The sequence below is a fragment of the Microtus ochrogaster genome, chromosome 18 (genome assembly GCF_000317375.1).
Source record: "Microtus ochrogaster isolate Prairie Vole_2 chromosome 18, MicOch1.0, whole genome shotgun sequence".
Lineage (NCBI taxonomy): Eukaryota > Metazoa > Chordata > Mammalia > Rodentia > Cricetidae > Microtus > Microtus ochrogaster.
Genome location: NC_022020.1, coordinates 1913201 through 1930347, shown reverse-complemented (window position 1 = coordinate 1930347; position 17147 = coordinate 1913201). Strand labels below are relative to the sequence as shown.

Here is a 17147-nt window from a genome sequence, read left to right as displayed (position 1 = left end):
GCGCCCACCCACCCCCCACCCCGGCCGGCCCGCCACCTCGGCCCTCTTCTCCCGCGGGAGAGGGCGGACACACCTGCGGGCGGAGGAGCTTATTGCACACTGTCCTCCCTGACAGGAGGGGGCCTGGCAGCGGGAGGGCACGGGGTGCCGGCCTGGGGAGAGAGAGGAGTGCGAGGGCCGGGAGGGAGGAACGTCGGGGAAGCCATTCCACCGCCCGGTCACCCCCCCCCAACCCCGCCTCACCCTTGGGGCTGTGCGCAGCCCTCGCCGTTGTGGGAAGCTCCCTGGCTAAACACACAAATGTGACTTGTCCTGCACCACCAGCCTTTCCTAGGGATGAGTAGCACCTTCCACTACTGTTATGCTCTGTGCTTCACTTGTGACCAACACCCGCAGACAGCCCAGATTGTGGCTTAGGTTGGGGAGTAGCCTCTGAATGCATTTCCTCAGTTCCCTAATTGGCACCTGAGAAAGGGTTTCTGTGATCCACTGGGCCAGGCTACTAGACCAGAATTAGGGGCGTCAAGTAAAAGCACTCCCTCTTGCCACCAATACTGCAGGAAATAAATAAACCTTCAGAGGTTTGTTTAATTCATTCTGTTTCAGAGGCGTATTTTCTGTAAAAATGGACTTAGGCCCTATAAAACACATGAAGCCCAGCTTGGCTGAGATGGCCAGGCTATACACAGAACATGGTTGTCCACAGATGGCTGTGAGATAGGTTAAAAAAAAGAAGAAGAAGAAAGAAAAAAAAAGTATGGGGGCCAGAAGCCATGCAAAGTAGCTGCTTTCCTGAATATTTGCTGTGTATCTTGGGCCTGCCCTGACTGCATCCTGAGTTAACTACACCCTTGCTCTCTCCTGACCTTTTCTCTCTCTCCCAGACACTGTCTGCCTCTGGCTCTCCTCCCTTCCTCTTGTCCCCCTCCTGCTTTGCTCAGTTTATTCATGCAGTCATGTATCATGAGAGATGAGGGAAAGGGTGTTCTGTGTCTCACTTGTGCACGTGTGCATGCATAAGTGATTAGAGTCAGGCTCAGAGTGACAAAACCAGCATCAACATGTACCAAAGCAGGTAGCCACTAGCTTCCAGTCTCGCATTCCCTCCAGCCATCTCCCTCCACTGACCTGTGTGTCTGATGACTCCAGAGTGGGAGTGGGAGTCTGTTTTTACTGCTGTCCCCCAAGCTAACTAGGGAAGGAGAGCAAAGCTAAGCCCTAGCCCCACCTGACTGCATCCACTCTCCGCTCTCACAGTGCACCTCTGGCACTGACTCTAGGGGGACACTCAGATTCTGTGGGTCTTTCTGGAGGAAAGAAGGGCAAAGCTGAGAGGAGAGGGAGGACCTCAGAGCTGTCTGGGGTGAAGCCAAAAGGAGGGATGGCCATTGGGTAGAAGTTTGCAGGAAACAGCAGCCCAGCTTCCTGGAAAGGCACGTGCTTTCTGGGAGCTAAGGATCTGGGAGTGTTTCTGAGCTCGGGGAACAGGCCCCCCTCATCTAGTTTCACCAGGCAACTAGCCAGTAGAGCAAGGGCATCTGTGAGAAGACTGGGGCTCTGGACACTACATCCCTTGTTTACTGCTTTCCTTTGCCAGACAGCCTCCTACCCCACCTTCAGGAAGTTCCTGCCTCCCAAACACTGAAAAGCCTCAGAGGTAGGATGTTTTCCTTCCAAAGTAGGGGCCTTTGTGCTATGCATTCCCTCATGAAGCTCTGGGAGGCTTATGCCGCCTCTGAGGGGTGCACGTTAGCACGGGACCGTGATTACAGCCACATGGTTTTTATAAGAAAAGAGACTGTGGCCCTTTCAGAAGGTCTGTTCAGCCACGCCTCTGTATTTCCAACTCATAGACCCCTTACAGGACCCCTCAGGGACAACTGTCACATCCCTAGTTCATAAATCAGGGCACTGAGGCTCGGAGCGCTCAATGGCTTGCCCAGGAGTGGTCACTGAAGGTCTGGCAGTAAAGGTCTCTGATAAAGGGAAGGAGGCTGTCCTGTAGGAGTCAGCCAGGAGACCCGAGTGGCTTAAGGGGGGCAGGGGCAAGTCAGAAGCCTAAGGAGAGAAGAAGGAATCAAGTAGAGGTGTATGGTCAGGGTCTCAAAAGAAAAGGAAAGGAAACCTTGGTCCTGGAGAGCGTAAGTGGTCTAAGGGACGAAGCAGTCATTTTGGAGGTACACACTGCAGAAATGACTTTGAAAATCGGGTTGTTTCCATAGGGACAGACAAGAAGTCCCATGGGATGTGGCTAGAGGCTCCTGGCGGTGGTCTTTATGTGATGTTGGTGGCGTAAATGGCATTTGGAGAATAGAGCATGAGTGAACTGGCTTCCGGTTTGGCTTTACATACATCATCTTAATTCATACAGAGACGTGCCAGTCGGTAGGGAGAGGCACAGCTATGTGTTCTTCTCTTTGCTTTTCATAGCCAAGGACACATGAGATGCTGGGGCAGCCCTGTGTGATTGGAGAAAAATGGGTTTCCTGTCATAGCTGCCAGAGGGGAGGGAGGGCACGATGGTGCCAAGATCTTAACTCTCCTGGGAGACACACCCTGAGTCCCCAAGCTTTTTGTGATTGCGTACTGGAAAGCCCTCAATACTTCATGCTTCCTGGTGCTTGGCCAGTCTGTGCTACCTTCCCTACAGTATACATCCCTACGTTCCCTGGCCATCACAGTTTGTGCTGCCTTCCCTACAGTATACATCCCTACGTTCCCTGGCCATCACAGTTTGTGCTGCCTTCCCTACAGTATACATCCCTACGCTCCCTGGCCATTACAGGCTCCCACTCTCTCCTCCTACACACAGAATCTGAGAGTCACGTGAAGTTTTGGCAGACTCAGCTCTGGCTCCATGTATGGCACTCCATGGGCTCTGTACTCTTATCCCTTGGGGACTCACAAGTAGATAATGCCCTAAAAGGATGTTCTGATGGAAAATGAAAAGGAGGGGGATGGATCAAGAAGGAGCTGAAAGAAGAGGTGTGAGCATGAGAGAGGATCCCATGAGATCTGGACCTATCTGGATAAGAGTGCTGAATTTATAAAACAGGAGTCAAAGACTCCCCACAGAATGGCAGAAGTCTAGCTCAGTCCTCCCTCTCCTGTACTGTGAGCCCTCTCATCTCCTGCCCCCTGCCTATTCTCATTCCAGCCTCTTGCTTTCCCTATTGCTCATTGCTTGGTACTCAGCCTAGCTCACTGCTGCTACATAGCTATTGTGCTCAGAACTTAGACTTCCTGAGGGCAGTCTCCTCCTGGCTCCTCAACAATGCCCACTCTGGTGGCCTGAAGTGGGTGTAAGGGTGGGGTCACTGCATGGCATGAGAGGAGCAAGGAACGGGGCAGGCACGGGAAAGGTGGCTGGACAGAAAGATGGAGAGAGGGCTAAGGGGGCAGGTAGGGAGAGCCTCCTCGGGCTGACTGACCCTTGGATCCTTCACCCAAGGGCTCAAGCCAGACTCTCTGAGCACGGGAGGCTGCTGGGAAGAGGAATGCGCTCTGGCTCTGCATGCTACACTCCCACCCCCACCCACAGTGCCCCCTTCCCTGTCTTGCTGGCTGCAGCTGGGCTTTGGGGCTAGCAAGGGTGGGGGGTGGGAGCCACGTGATTGTGAATAGGGAAAGCCGAGAAGCCAGAGGAAGAGCAGAACAGAAGAAAAGGACTGAGAGATGGAAGCTGGGCCCAGGAGCACCTGGGGCAGTGTGAAGGAGCAGGAGGAGTCGGTGGGAGCAGCCCCCATCCTAGGTGAAGCTGAATGGTTTGTTATCTTTACCCACCAAAGCATTTACTTTGGTTAGTCGCCCGATCCACAAACACTTTCGAGGAGATGACATTACCGAAAGGGAGGAACATCTGCATCAGCTCAGCGTCCCCAAACTCCTGGGGCAGATGGTAGATGAGCAGGTTACAGCCCTCGGGCCCTGCGGTAGGGGAGGGGAGGGGCAGGGAGGAGGGGTGGCAGGGTGGGGAAAAGAGAGAGACAGAGGAAAGGTGAGTTAGGCCAGGCCGTGCAGCAGGGAGGGAGGGTGGGGCTAGGAGGTGGAGGCTCTTTCCAAGTCCAGGAGCTACTCCCCAAAATGGAGAGAGTTTACTGAGCCCCTAATACGAGCTCCAATCTCTTCTGGGCCTTGGGCACATCACTGAACCCTTCTGTGCCTCAGTGGTGGTTTAGCAAAAAGATCAATCATGGGTACCCTAGCAGCTCTGGGGCGGGAAGGGCAGGCAGAGTCAATGAGAAAATGGGGTTTAATATGCCAAGGTCTGATCAGCTATGTCCCTGGAAATAAGGTGCTAAGGAAGGAGCACAGAGCTTGGGGATACTCTCCTGCACAATCCCTGTTCTGGGGGGGGGGCTGAGGAAATGGCCCTCCCTGTGCTGACACTTCCTTTCTCTCCCTTTTAACCTTAGCTCACAGACTGACCAGCCAACCCAAGAGACAGGCACATAGACCCCGCAGGCTTCACACAGATCTCTTTCTAAGGCCCCGCTGCCCTGCTCCATACCTTCCACCTTCCTAGTCTTGATGGCAGAAAGCAAGATTTCCCCTTCCTGATCCAGCACATGGCACAGGAACAGCGTGAGGGAGGCTCCAGGGTTGACGGCCCCTGAGCTGCCTGCCTCATCTGAACAGCAGCTGGAAAGCTTCTGCCCCACCAGGGGACATCCTTGGGCTGTGTGGGGCTTCACCTTTGCAGCACCCCCTCACCTAGCTACACTGTCACCACTTTGCTGCTGAAGAAACTGTGTTCCAAAGAGGTCAAATCAAAAGACATAGCTGGGGGTGGAAGAGGTGAAGCCAAGCTATGAACCAAGCCTGTAGCTTTCATAATGTGAGCTCTGCTTTCTGCCTATCTGTCATGAACCATAGTCTGCCCGGCTAATTTCCAGATAAAGATGTGTTTCTTTTGCAGTGGTCAGACTGATTGATTTTAACTACTTAAATGAAAATCTTCCCAAGTCTGTATCCTGTCATCCTAACAAGCATCTGCCATGTATCCCTTAGACTTTGAAGTGGACTCTTCAGGGCAGAAGCCACCACTGAGGACCAATCTAAGTTACAGTCCTCCAGAACTCCTCCAGATTCACACGCATGTAACAGAGTTTAGGGATTCATAGACCTTTAAGACAGAGAGATAAAGGAATCTGACAGAGAGAGAGGGGGGGGGGTAAGCAAGAAGCAGACAGTGTGGGGCCTTTGGGCTCTAGGCCTAGATCAGCAATACTGGGGCTCCTGGTCCACCCCTGTGGCTCTGATGTAATTGAGGAAGATCTGGGCTGCAGGAAGGTAGGCCCACAGATCTCTGGGGTGCGGGGTATGGGAAAATGTGATGATGTGGTCCTCAGGAGCTGTCTGATGCATGGGAATATGCCTTTTGAGGTTTAGGGGGAGGTGGTAACTGGGTGGAGAAGGGCTGTGTGTGGACATTTGCTGCCTGGGAGAGCAGACCCAAGTGAGTGTGATATGCACATCTCTCTAAGAAACTGCCCTCTGTTCTTACTGTGTAAGCAATGGAGCCGGGGGACTCTGTGTAAAGTTACCTAAACAGGCCATGGCGAGTCTGGGAGTCAGTCCCAGAGGGGTGTAGTTCAAAGTCTACACTGCTGGGGGCTCTCTCACCAAAGGGATTTGGATCAGTGTGTACTCAAAGTCATATGAGAGTAACCTAAACTCCAGATCACGGACAGTGTCTGCTTCAGGAGCAGCCTGCCTGATATTCAGAAACTACTGGAACCTGCCATGTGGACTGCTGGAACAGACTTGGTGGCCTTGTTACAGGACACCCTTACTAGGAGGTGAAGAAGATGAGGTTTGGTTGTGTTCCTCATTCTCAAGCTCGGCTTTCTGTGACAGGGCCCCTGGGATGATTTATATAGTCTCCTATCTTGCTGCTTCTGTGGCTTTTGGGTACTGGGAGGAAAACTGATGAGTGGCGTCATGACTCTCTGCCAAGGCTCTGGTCTTGCTTGTCCTCTGCCCACACACGACCATCTGGGGCATCCCTCTTCACTGAGCTGCACTGTTACCGTCACACACCTCATCCTACCTGTGGAGCCTGTCTGGGAATGTCACCTTTCTCTCCCCATCACCCGGAGGGGACATGCATCCTGCATAGGATAAACTAGTCTCCTGTGCCTGCTCCTTCCAGTCTTGAGCAGTCCTACCCCTCAGGGAAGGCAGGTGGGCTATGCCTCCTGCAGCACCTCACTTCCCTGGCCACCTGAGGCTAGCCACCATCTCCTCAGTGCCCAGTGTTGCAAAGGCTGCCCCGTTGCTGGAGCCCCACTTCCCAGCTCTGTTTTCTCTCTTTGGGATCACAGCCGATGGACCTCAGAAGATCACTACAGGGGATGGACCTATGTGTTCTCTGGAGCAGGGGCAAGGCCTCCACCAGCAAATACATTCTTAACTTCTTCTACCAGGTCTTGTTTTGAAGAATGATTGGTAGGGCTTGCGGCAGCAGGAAAACAACCTCCCCATTCTCAAGGGTTGGTTTTTAAAGACCAATGTACATGCATGTGAGCTGTGTCAAACCACAAATTACAGTAGGGAGTAGAGAAGGTGCCTTGGGCATGGCTTGCTGGCTCCAGGGGCGTGGTATCCTGTCACCTGCCCTGGGGCCAGGCTACTTTGTCTTGAGGGCTTCTTACAAGATGCACACCTCCGGTATGAATAAGAGAGTACCTCTTCTAGCCCAGCAGCTCTCCCACCCACCTCCGTGTTCACAGCTAACCAAAGGCCTGCCAGAGGCCTGGGGAGGCCAGAGGCCCAGGGGAGCAGTCTCTTCAGGGAGTGGGGAGGAACAGGGGCCGAGACTCACCTTCTCTCTGTTGCTGGGGAATCATTGGCGGTGGCTGGGGAAAGGCCTGGCTTATCTGACCATAGGCAGCAGGGTAGGCAGCTGCTGGAGAGCCGAAGAGAAAGTCAAGAGATGGCAACAGGGTGCAGAGAGACATAGACAGGGTGGGAGGCCAGAATAAAGAGAGAGATTTCAGTGTCAGCAAGAGCCACCAGCCACAGGCTGTACAGCAGCTCAGAGAAAGCAGCTCTGTTTGGGTTACCTATGGAGGGGAAATGTCAGTATGAAGATCAGCGATTCCTGTGTGTGTGTGTGTGTGTGTGTGTGTGTGTGTGTGTGTGTGTGTATGTGTCTCTGTGTGTGTGTCTGTGTATGTGACTATGTGGATGTGTCTGTGTGTATGTGTCTCTCTGTGTGTATGTGACTGTGTGCATGTGTCTCTGTGTGTGTGTCTGTGTGTGTATGTGTGTATGTGTGTGTGTCTGTGTATATATATGTCTGTGTGTATGTGACTGTGTGTATGTGTCTGTGCATGTGACTATGTGTGTGTGTCTGTGTGTGTATGTGTCTGTATGTATGTGTCTGTATATGTGTCTATGTGTATGTGTCTGTGTGTATGTGCCTGTGTGTATATGTCTCTGTGTGTATGTGACTGTGTGCATGTGTCTCTGTGTGTGTATATGACTATGTGTATGTGTCTGTGTGTGTATGTGTCTGTGTGTGTATGTGTCTGTGTATATGTGTCTATGTGTATGTGTCTGTGTGTATGTGCCTGTGTGTATATGTCTCTGTGTGTGTATGTGACTGTGTGCATGTGTCTCTGTGTGTGTATGTGTCTGTGCATGTGACTATGTGTGTGTGTCTGTGTGTGTATGTGTCTGTGTGTGTATGTCTGTGCATGTGACTCTGTGTGTGTTTATGTGACGTGTGTGTGTATGTATCTATGTGTGTATGTGTGTGTCTATGTGTGTATGTGTGTGTGTGTGTGTGTCCAGGGACAGGCAGATCTAATCTGGAACAGTGGACCATCATAGCTGACCTACTTCTGCTCAGATGATGGGGTATAAGGAGCTGCCCGATGAAATGTGGCTGTGCGTTCCCCAGGAGTGTGCCTGATGTTCCCTGTGATTGGTTGGAAAAGCTTTGGTCAGAGGGAGGGCAGAAGGGCTCTCTCTCCTAGCAGCCCAGCCTGGCTCCCAGGGCTGCAGAGCCTGAGGTTGGAGCTGGGAAGGGTCCAATAGCAGGGCCTTTTCTTGGCTCCAACTAAGCAAGGACAACTTTCCCTGAGATCCCATCTTTTGGGGTAGTCCCATCTCCCACAGGGGGGGCGTCACTAGATCTCCAAAGTAAGTGAAGACGCGCCCTAGCCAGCCCAGGCAGTGGACACAGGCTGGGTAGGGATGACAAGAGTATGTGGCCAAGTGGTGGGGCAAAGGGAAAGGCTTGACTGACAGCGTGGCTGGATTCTATGACACCTGGCCTGCTGGCCTCAGGCCACCTCTTCCTGCCTGCCTGTCTATTTTGCTGCCTCTCCTCTGGGCTCCATCTTACTTGCCTGGATAGGAGAAGCTGCTTCCCCTCCAGAGTTGCCCCTCCTCTCATATCCAGGCCTCTGCTTTCTGGGTCAGAGACCATGGACTGCACAAAGCAGCAACCAACATAGCTATGCAACATGGGACAACCAGGCACATTGGCCCTGGCAGGTAGTGCCATAGGGACAGGAAAGCAAATGTGTCACTGCACATCAAGGGCAAAACTTTACTGTGGCTCACCAACTCAAGGAGTTCTGGCCCTCTCTCCACCCCATGTGAGGGCACCATGTAGAGAATCCCAGGTGGAAGACAGCCGATGGTGATGAGAACCATGCCAGCTCCGCCCTCCCTCCTTCCATCTAGAGCCCCCACTACTCCCTCCCCGCCTCATGCAGGCCTGGGAGCAGGGCTGGAGAGGGAAGGTATGGTGTGTGGAAAGACGGGTAGAGCTGGTGAAAGAGCCAAGCGGCTGCGTGGATACTAACGTCCTGCGTACGGCTGCACTCCAGCGTAGGCCTGCTGCAGGGGGTCCGCTGCGGTGGGGCTCTGTGCTGTAGGAAGCCAAGACACCAGAGGTCAGTGACATCCACCCGAGCTAGTCCATGCCCCCACCATGCCAAGCATGGCTTTGCTGCCCAACCCTGGTCACCACAGACCGGCTCCAAGGCAGGACAGCTGAGACAGGCGTCTGTTGGAGTTTTCTGATCTGTACCCAAAACCTAAGTAAGCACTGAACTGTCTGTTCTAGCTGGGAAGTGCATAGTGAAGCTGACCTGGGGTGGGGCTGAGACCAGTTCATGCAGAAGCTTGTGAAGTCTGGGGAGAGGTGCCAGACCATGAGGGCCCTGGCCCTGGAGAGGGACTGAGCAGCCAACAGTGCTCACTTAGGTTGGGGGCCTTTGTTTACAGATCCCCAGAAGAAGGTAGGAGCAGTGAATGAAAGCTCTGGGAGGACTGGCCCTGACTCTGGCCCTGTGCTGGGTGGGTTTTTGTCATGTGACACAAGCTAGAGTCATCTGGGAAGAAAAACCTCAACTGAGAAGATGCCTCTATCAGACTGGCCTTTAGGCAAGTTTGCAGGGAATTTTCTTGACTAATGATCAGTGTAGGAGAGCCTAGCTTGTAGTTGGCAGTGTCACCCTTGGGAAAGTGGTCCTGAGTTATAGGTTGAGCCAATCATGGGGAAGAAGCCAATAAGCAGCCCTACTCCATGGCTTCTGCTTCAGTTCCTGCCCTAGGTTCTTACTTTGGCTTTCCTCAAGAGACTGTGGCCCATGATACGTAGGCAAATAAACCCTTTCCATCCCATGTTCATTATCACCAATAGCGCTTGGAGAAAGATACCTCCCAGAGAAGTCAAGGAGCTAGAACAAGAGAAGCACCTTGAATGGAAACTTTACCAAGACCCTCGGGGAAACTGGACTGGAGAAAGACTTGCTTTGCCTCTGGCCTTTGTTGGTGCTGAGTGGATTTCAGTAGAATTAAGTATGGACTAGTAGTGGGTGCAGCCCTTGATTGCTGAGGCCCCTGATGATTGACATGAGGAGTGGGCTGGCCCAGGGAGATGCACAGAGATAGATGTCCACACACAGGGATGATGCAACCCCACTGTGTTGGGAATAAACTGATTAACCCTAGATGGCAGGGGAAAGCCCCTGGGCTCACATGTCCTTTAACCCAGACCAGCCAAGCTAACTACCTGTCAGGCTTCAACGCCTTTAACGGGGACAATGCCCACTTCCTTTTGAGCTCTTGTTCTCAAGTAAAATTTCACATGGGAAACAGCACCTAGGGCTCAGAGGAGCCTCTAGAAAAGCCTGAGACAAAAGTCCCTATAGATAAGCAGGTGACAGATACAATACGCACTAGGAATTGGGGGCATGCACAACCCTCCACAGGTGGGGCTCTGCCTAGCAGGAGGGAGCAAAAGAGGGGTCATAAAAGGTATTTCCTGCCTGGGGCTGTTCCAGCCCAGTACCCAATCCCTACTTTTCTCCATGGTGGAGACTAGAACCGAGAACTCCAAACTGATACTCAACAGAGCTAATTCCTGCTTCCTCTTTCCTGTCTCCTTTGCTTTCTTCTGAGCTCTCTAGATGACAGCCATATCTGGTTTGTTATCTTGGTCTTTCTAAATGCTCACCCATACAGCACCTTTATGCATGTAAGAAATGGTGCTCTTTCTAACAGAGCAAAGTTTGAAGTCAATGTGCAAAACAACGTGTAAAGTTTAGAGGCAGTGCCCAGCCTAGTGCGGGGGAGCTCAGCAAACACTACACTGGGAGGAAGGTATAAATAGTTCTCAGTGCTTGTCAGAGCAAGTCCTTGGAAGGTGGTATGTGGCTCTTAGGACCACACACATTGTTGGGTGGTGCTGGTACAGGCCTTTAACCACAGCGCTCATGGAGACAGAGGCAGGTGGATCTCTATGAGTTCAAGGCCAGCCTGGTCTACAAAGTGAGGTCCAGCACAGAGAAACCCTGACTTGAAAAAAAGAAAGAAAGAAAGAAAGAAAGAAAGAAAGAAAGAAAGAAAGAAAGAAAGAAAGAAAGAAAGAGATCACACACATTAAGAACTTCCAACATGGAACATGGTCGTGAGCAAGATGGAAGAACAGAGGAGCTACTGGGGCTAAGATTGGAGAGCAGCAAGCAGAGGACCCCTCTCTGCTTTTCTGCCTAACGACCTCATTAGTAACTGCCAAAGAGCGAACATTTTGAAGGATCTCGCTCATTACGGTGGCTCCAAACTCTGCATTTAAAGATGGTAAATTAATTTTTTTAATGTACTACTTTTCTTCTTCCAATCCCTGCATCCCTCCTCTGGTTCTGTCAGGGAATTGTTTATGGGATATGGCAGATTGTTACAAATAGGGGGGAAAATGTCTCCAAGCTCCATCAGAGAAATGGCTCACAGATGCTGGTGAGGGTGGGGAAGGAATTGGGGATCCAGATGGGCTTAGTGGCAGAGGAGAGTGGGGGATGCCCAGATGTGCCAGGGGTGGCATCTCCCAGCCACCAGGCCTGAGAGTAGCACAGTCACTTCTGCCTCCAGCATGCCAGCTGCCCCACCTGTGCCAGGCAGGATCCCCATGCTTACAGCACACCAGACCTGGTGGGCTCTAACAAGTCCCTCTCCAGACCCCTGCGGCCTGAAGGCTGCATTCTAGGCCATGAACTGGAATCAAGGACAATTCTGTGTCCAGAACTAGGCAGTTCTTCTCTCCCATGTCCCTCCAGCATGGAGATCACACTCTACTCTTGCTACAACCTGTGTATACTGCAGTGTCCTTCTAGACTGTGAAATCAGAACCTCCAAGCTGCTAGGTTTTGTCAGGACCCATAGTGGTTTCTGATGAGCATGAATCTGCCCCACCTAGGTGGGTCTGCTGCAGACTGGGCTCTTGTCCTTATTGGGCCTGCCTCCTAACAATTCTGCTCCTTCCAAGTAGGCCTTTCCCACATCTGGGTGTCTGGAACAGCCCACCCTAGAGCTGTGCTCTTTGTTTACCTTAACTGTTAAAGTTTGGCATGGGTTTGCTCCCCAGGAATGCTCCTGGGGTTCTCTAGCCTGTAGGAATCTTCACTTGAGTCTTTGGCCATCTTGAACCAGAGGACATTTCCCTCTTGATTGGTTTAAGTGTGCTGCTTAAAGATGGAGTAGGACAGGAGATATGGTGCCCTCAACTGAACTTTGACCTCCTAGGGGAACAACCCAATGTCCTGGAATCCTAGCATCTAACAAAGACTGGGCTTTTATGACCCCTTCCTCTGATAGCCAGAAAGGAGGACTGACGTGGGATTCCCCTCTATATGCTGTAAATATGTTTTGTTACCACTGATTAATAAAGAAGCTGCTTTGGACCTATGGCAGGGCAGAATAGAGCAAGGCGAAAATTCAAAACAGATAGAGGAGAAAAGAAGGTGGAGTCAGAGAGATGTCATGTAGCTACCAAAAGAGAAAGATGTCAGCTGCCAGTCAGAACCTTACCAGTAGACCACAGTCTTGTGGTAATTTACAGATTAATAGAAATGGATTAATTTAAGATGTAAGAGTTAGCTAAAAATATGCACAAGCTATTGGCCAAACAGTGTTTTAATTAATATAGTTTTTGTGCTAGTATTTCAGGTCTGGGTGAGCAGAAAGTGACCGAGCAGCCTCCATCTACAAAGGACCGTGCCTTGCACATCTCTTTTATGTGGCTACCTGATAGTCTAAGACTCTGGACCCTGCTTCCCTGCCCTGATTTCTGTCATCCTTCCTGTGAGAAGGAAAATGTGCTTCAGGACAACTGCATGCTCTTGTTATGTTATGTTATCACTGTTATGTTATGTTATGTTATGTTATGTTATGTTATGTTATGTTATGTTATGTTATCACTGGATTTGACAGGAACAAAGTCAGTTGGCAACCAGCAATGGGCCTTCTTGTTTATCTTTAATTCTATGTCCTGACCCAGGAGCTGGCCTAAGGAGCTGTCCAGAGTGCTGACGTGTGTGTGTGTGTGTGTGTGTGTGTGTGTGTGTGTGTGTGTGTGTGTGTGATGGCTAGACTGTCAGTCAAAGTAAGTGCAGCTCTTTCCGCAATGACTCCTGCATTACTTGTCACTAAATGAGGTTATTCTTTTAGCTTCTTCCCTTCTAGTTATTGCAGCCCAAGTTCCCAGTCAGTTCGCAGTTGCTGGCCCCTTTTCTCCACCTGGGTTGTACAATGGCTCTCAGTGCTTTTTTTTTCTGCAAACAGCCCCTGGGATGGATCAGAAGGCACTCCCCCATGTTAGAATTTTGGTGCTTTCTCTCTCATTATAGGTTCCCTGAAGCAGATGTTCTGATCACATTGGTGGCCCCACCAGGGGATGGCCCACAGCACAGAGGGCTGGAGTTGTGCATCTCTTCTTCTGACAGTGAGTGAGAAGGGGGAAGGGGGAGCCACTAGACATGCTTACCTGGGTATGGGTGGATGCCATTGGCAAACACAGCTTCCGCAGCAGGCTGCCCATTGGCCTGTGGGGGGAGGCCGGTGAAGCCATTCACCCCAATGGGGGATGGGATGCTAGGCACAGCTGGTGCAGTGATGCCTGGAGGGGTGCTGCCACCTAGTTTGGGTGGTATAGAGGGATTGGGGAAGAGGTAAGACAAGAAACAGTAAAGGTGAGAAAGGCTGAGTCATGGAGTTCTACCTTGCTAGCTCTCAGGGCCTGGGGACAGACTTGGACCTTACATAACCACCCTGTTTTGTTGGTAAACTATGCTTGGCTTAATTTCTTGAATGTAACACCTTCATTTATCCCAGATTATTCAGCGTTCAAGGCAGAGCCCCCATGCCATGAAAACTTCTCTAACTACTGATGGGTATCCTTGAATCTGGAGCACACAGACTCTAGATTCCATGTCCTTGACTATATCCACATTTGGCCCTTGGTTCTTTTTCAGTGGCTCTTGCCCACTCCAGCTAAGTCAGGGCTGACTGATCCTTTTTGGGTCCATGGGAGGCCTATCTGCTTCTCCAAGAAGTCTTGCTATTCAACTGGAGGAACATTCTAGATTCTTACACAGAGGGAGAAAGGACAATTTAGAGTCCAATCTCAGCCTTATTTGGCTTTGTTCAGCAGAAGCAATAGCGGTGGTTGTGGTAGTGATGATTAAGTTAGGGCCAGATGACAATTGCATGCATATCTCCACCATATTCCAGGTGGTAGATATCAAGATGTCAGACTGTTATTGTCCTGAGGCCCCAAAGGGTGGAAAGTGCCTTTCAATTGTAGCTGAGGCTGACCCACTTCCCAGACCTGTGAGTGTCCCTGATGTTGGGAATCGGGACTAAATAACAGGGTGATGCTCTAGTTGAGTCCAGAGATATCTCAATCTATGAGGCTCTGAGCTGGGAAAGGAACAGCTGGACCTCGGGGAGATTGCTGCTGTGGTCTGGGACAGAGAGCCAGAATGCTTGGTAGAAGAGAGCCCGCCATATCAACCCAGCCTAGGGCTTCTCAGTATTGACACTGTCGTCACCTAGAGCCAGATAGTTCCTCTAGGGAGCTGACCTGTGTACTGTGAGATGTGCAGCAACACCTTTCAGGCCTCTACACACTAGATGATAGTCATGCTCTTTCTTCTGAACCGTGACAAGCAAAAAATGTGGGCATTGCCAGATAGCCTAGGGGTGGGAGGCACAATTGTACTGGACAAGAGTCACGAGCCAACAAAAACATTGTTTTATGAGATGGTTGGTTGCAGTGCCCATCCGTGGATGATTCCAGGTTCTCTAGCTGGTTGTGTAGTTTCTTGGAAAATGCCCATTAGTCTAGGCTGGCATAAAGAGGGAGGCCAAGGCAACTGAACAGGAAGGCTATGCTGGACTTTGAATGGAGGTGTTTTCATGTCACTTTCTTCCCAGACAGTGGTTGTTAATACAGGTAAAGATAGGTTGACGTGAGGCAAGGACTGACAACTTGAGAGAAACTCTCTCACACTGGAATCCTATTGTGGATTCCATGGGGCCCACATCTCTTCTTCCCTTGGGCACCTTGAGACAAACTACCTGGGCCTAGAGCCTGTGTGTTCTTACTGTAGAATGAGCCACTAGTCATTGGAATGATGTCCCAGCCTGTGCCATGGTACTCCCTCCCCAGGCCAGGGACCTGCTGGCTCACCTGAGGTTGGGGTCATAGGTGCGGCTGCCAGGCCGTTCATGTTGAGGGCCGCCATCTGCTGCATCTGGGCGGCAGCGAAGGCAGCCATGGGATTCAGGTAGCCTCCTTGTGCAACTGATGCCATGAGGGCCGCTTGCTGCTGCATCAGCTGGGGCAGAGGGAGTGGAAAAAATATCACGTGCTTCCAGGGGGGTAACCCTCCCACCAGGGGCTTAGCTCCCGGAGACCAACTTCTGAGCCTCAGGGAGCTGGTACAGTCTCTTGGTCACTACCCCTTGAAAGCCCTGAGGTCTCCCCAGGGCTTGCTTGCTTTAGTCTCCACTTCCCTGGGAACTAACTACTTAAAACAAGGAGCAGTAAGACCTTTGGTAACCTAAGCTGTTCAGGGTAGGGAAGACTATGTATGCTAGTTGGCAGGTCTGTAAGGCATGCTATTGTGGAGAATGGCAGCCAGACTCTTGAATGAGCCGCATACAGTTAACAGGGGAATTTGCTCAAATTGGTCACATAGAAAAATGAGGAGAAACATGACGAGACCTTCCAATGTTATTGCAAAGGTGGGTGGGGGCTGAGGAGGTTGCATAAGTAGTCAGAGCTAGACTGCTCAGGACATCATTGGTGTTTGCATGGTTAGAGCCTGAAACCCTGCAACCCTGGAGGACCTCGAGGCCAGCACGCAGGGACGGTGGCTACAAGTCTGGAGGCAGGAGAGGGTGCTACTATTGAAGAGGATGCAACTGTGAAAGAAATAAGCTGGAGGGCCAGAGCAGAGGAAGCGTGGGTACTCGAGGCTCCGGGTCAGTCACTTCACACAAGCCCAGGGGTGACAGAGTCCTGAGGAAAACCCCTGGGAGTGGAGTTTGTGTAATGAGAACCAAACGCCTGACCATTACCCCACTGGTACTTCCCAGTCTTCACACTGATTTGAGGAGGGGATGCGGGTGACCCATCTGGCCTTCTCTAGGAGTCCCTTTTTGAACATCAGGACAGCAGCCCACCTCCTCCTGGCAACGATTCTCACCTGGATTCTTTCAAGCCCTGAAGCTATCCCCACCTGGGTTCTCCTAAGCCCTGAAGCTACTCTCTCCGGGTTTACGCCTGACACTTCACTCTGGGGATAGAGCAATATGTTTGGGTAGGCATCCCTGTATTCTGGGGCTCCAGGGAGGGGTGTTTGAGCTCCAGAACAAATCCCCACCCACCCTTGCCCCCACTTACTGCCTGAGCGTAGGCCCCGTAGGCCCCGAAGGGGATGGCCATGGGGTTGAACATGCCCATCTGGCCAGCCATCTGCTGCATCCGTCGCATCGTACGCTCCTTGTCAGTGTCTGCAAACTTGACCACCAGGCTGGAGGAGGCTCCCTGCAGCCAGGGCGGCACATGAGATCTGCATGCCCCAGCCTCCACCCCAGTGTCCCTGCCCTGCCTGGCCCCACTCCCTCCCCTGCACTCTTTGTGGGGGTCATCCAGGAGTAACAAGTCTCAATTCCACTTCTTCTGGGTCACCTCAATCTACCCTGATCTGAGAAACAGTGGGAAGGGTGGTGAGACCCTGCACATACCCCGGAGGGCCACTCTCACAGGCGTGGTCACCCTGCGCGCACCCCTGAGGGCCACTCTCACAGGCGTGGTCACCCTGCGCGCACCCCTGAGGGCCACTCTCACAGGCGTGGTCACCCTGCGCGCACCCCTGAGGGCCACTCTCACAGGCATGGTCACCCTGCGCGCACCCCCGAGGGCTACACTCACAGGCATGGTCTGGCTGCCATGTAGAGCATTGATGGCGGCTTGTGCCTCAGCGTGGGAGGAGTACTTCACAAAGGCGCACCCTGCGGGAACAGGACAGATTGAGCCATGGCCTTGAGGACCCAGAAAGAGAGAGACAGAGGGACAAACAGACAGAGACACACAGAGAAAGTCAGAGAGAGATGTGGCACAGAAACAGGGTGAGCAGAGAAGATGTTCCCCACGAGAAGCATAAAATGTGAAGGGAATAAGACAGTGATGGAAAAGAGCACAGAGCATAGTACCCACGGCCTCCTCCCCTCTTGGTCTCTACAAGGACCACCTGGGAGCGCTAGCATCCTTCTCAGGCTTGTGCCCACGCGCATACACACACACACACACACACACACACACACACACACACACACACACA

At 51.9% G+C, this 17147-nt stretch overlaps 1 protein-coding gene across 45 annotated transcripts in view; it reads right to left on the bottom strand.

The window, feature by feature from the left end:
• The window catches only part of Celf4 (CUGBP Elav-like family member 4), a 281414-nt gene that overhangs the window by 9549 nt on the left and 254718 nt on the right, over positions 1 to 17147 (bottom strand). For 8 of the 45 annotated variants that reach the window (XM_026783333.1, XM_026783329.1, XM_026783335.1 and 5 more), the window contains exons 5-12: positions 16739 to 16818; positions 16208 to 16351; positions 14990 to 15137; positions 13283 to 13432; positions 8823 to 8888; positions 6827 to 6910; positions 3784 to 3927; positions 74 to 152 (exon numbers count right to left, since the gene is read on the bottom strand). In XM_026783333.1, coding sequence (XP_026639134.1) covers positions 74 to 152; positions 3784 to 3927; positions 6827 to 6910; positions 8823 to 8888; positions 13283 to 13432; positions 14990 to 15137; positions 16208 to 16351; positions 16739 to 16818 — 895 coding nt within the window. The remainder of the gene's footprint in view (positions 1 to 73; positions 153 to 3783; positions 3928 to 6826; positions 6911 to 8822; positions 8889 to 13282; positions 13433 to 14989; positions 15138 to 16207; positions 16352 to 16738; positions 16819 to 17147) is intronic. The other 37 variants (XM_013349350.2, XM_026783343.1, XM_026783348.1 and 34 more) reach the window with 8 other exon arrangements.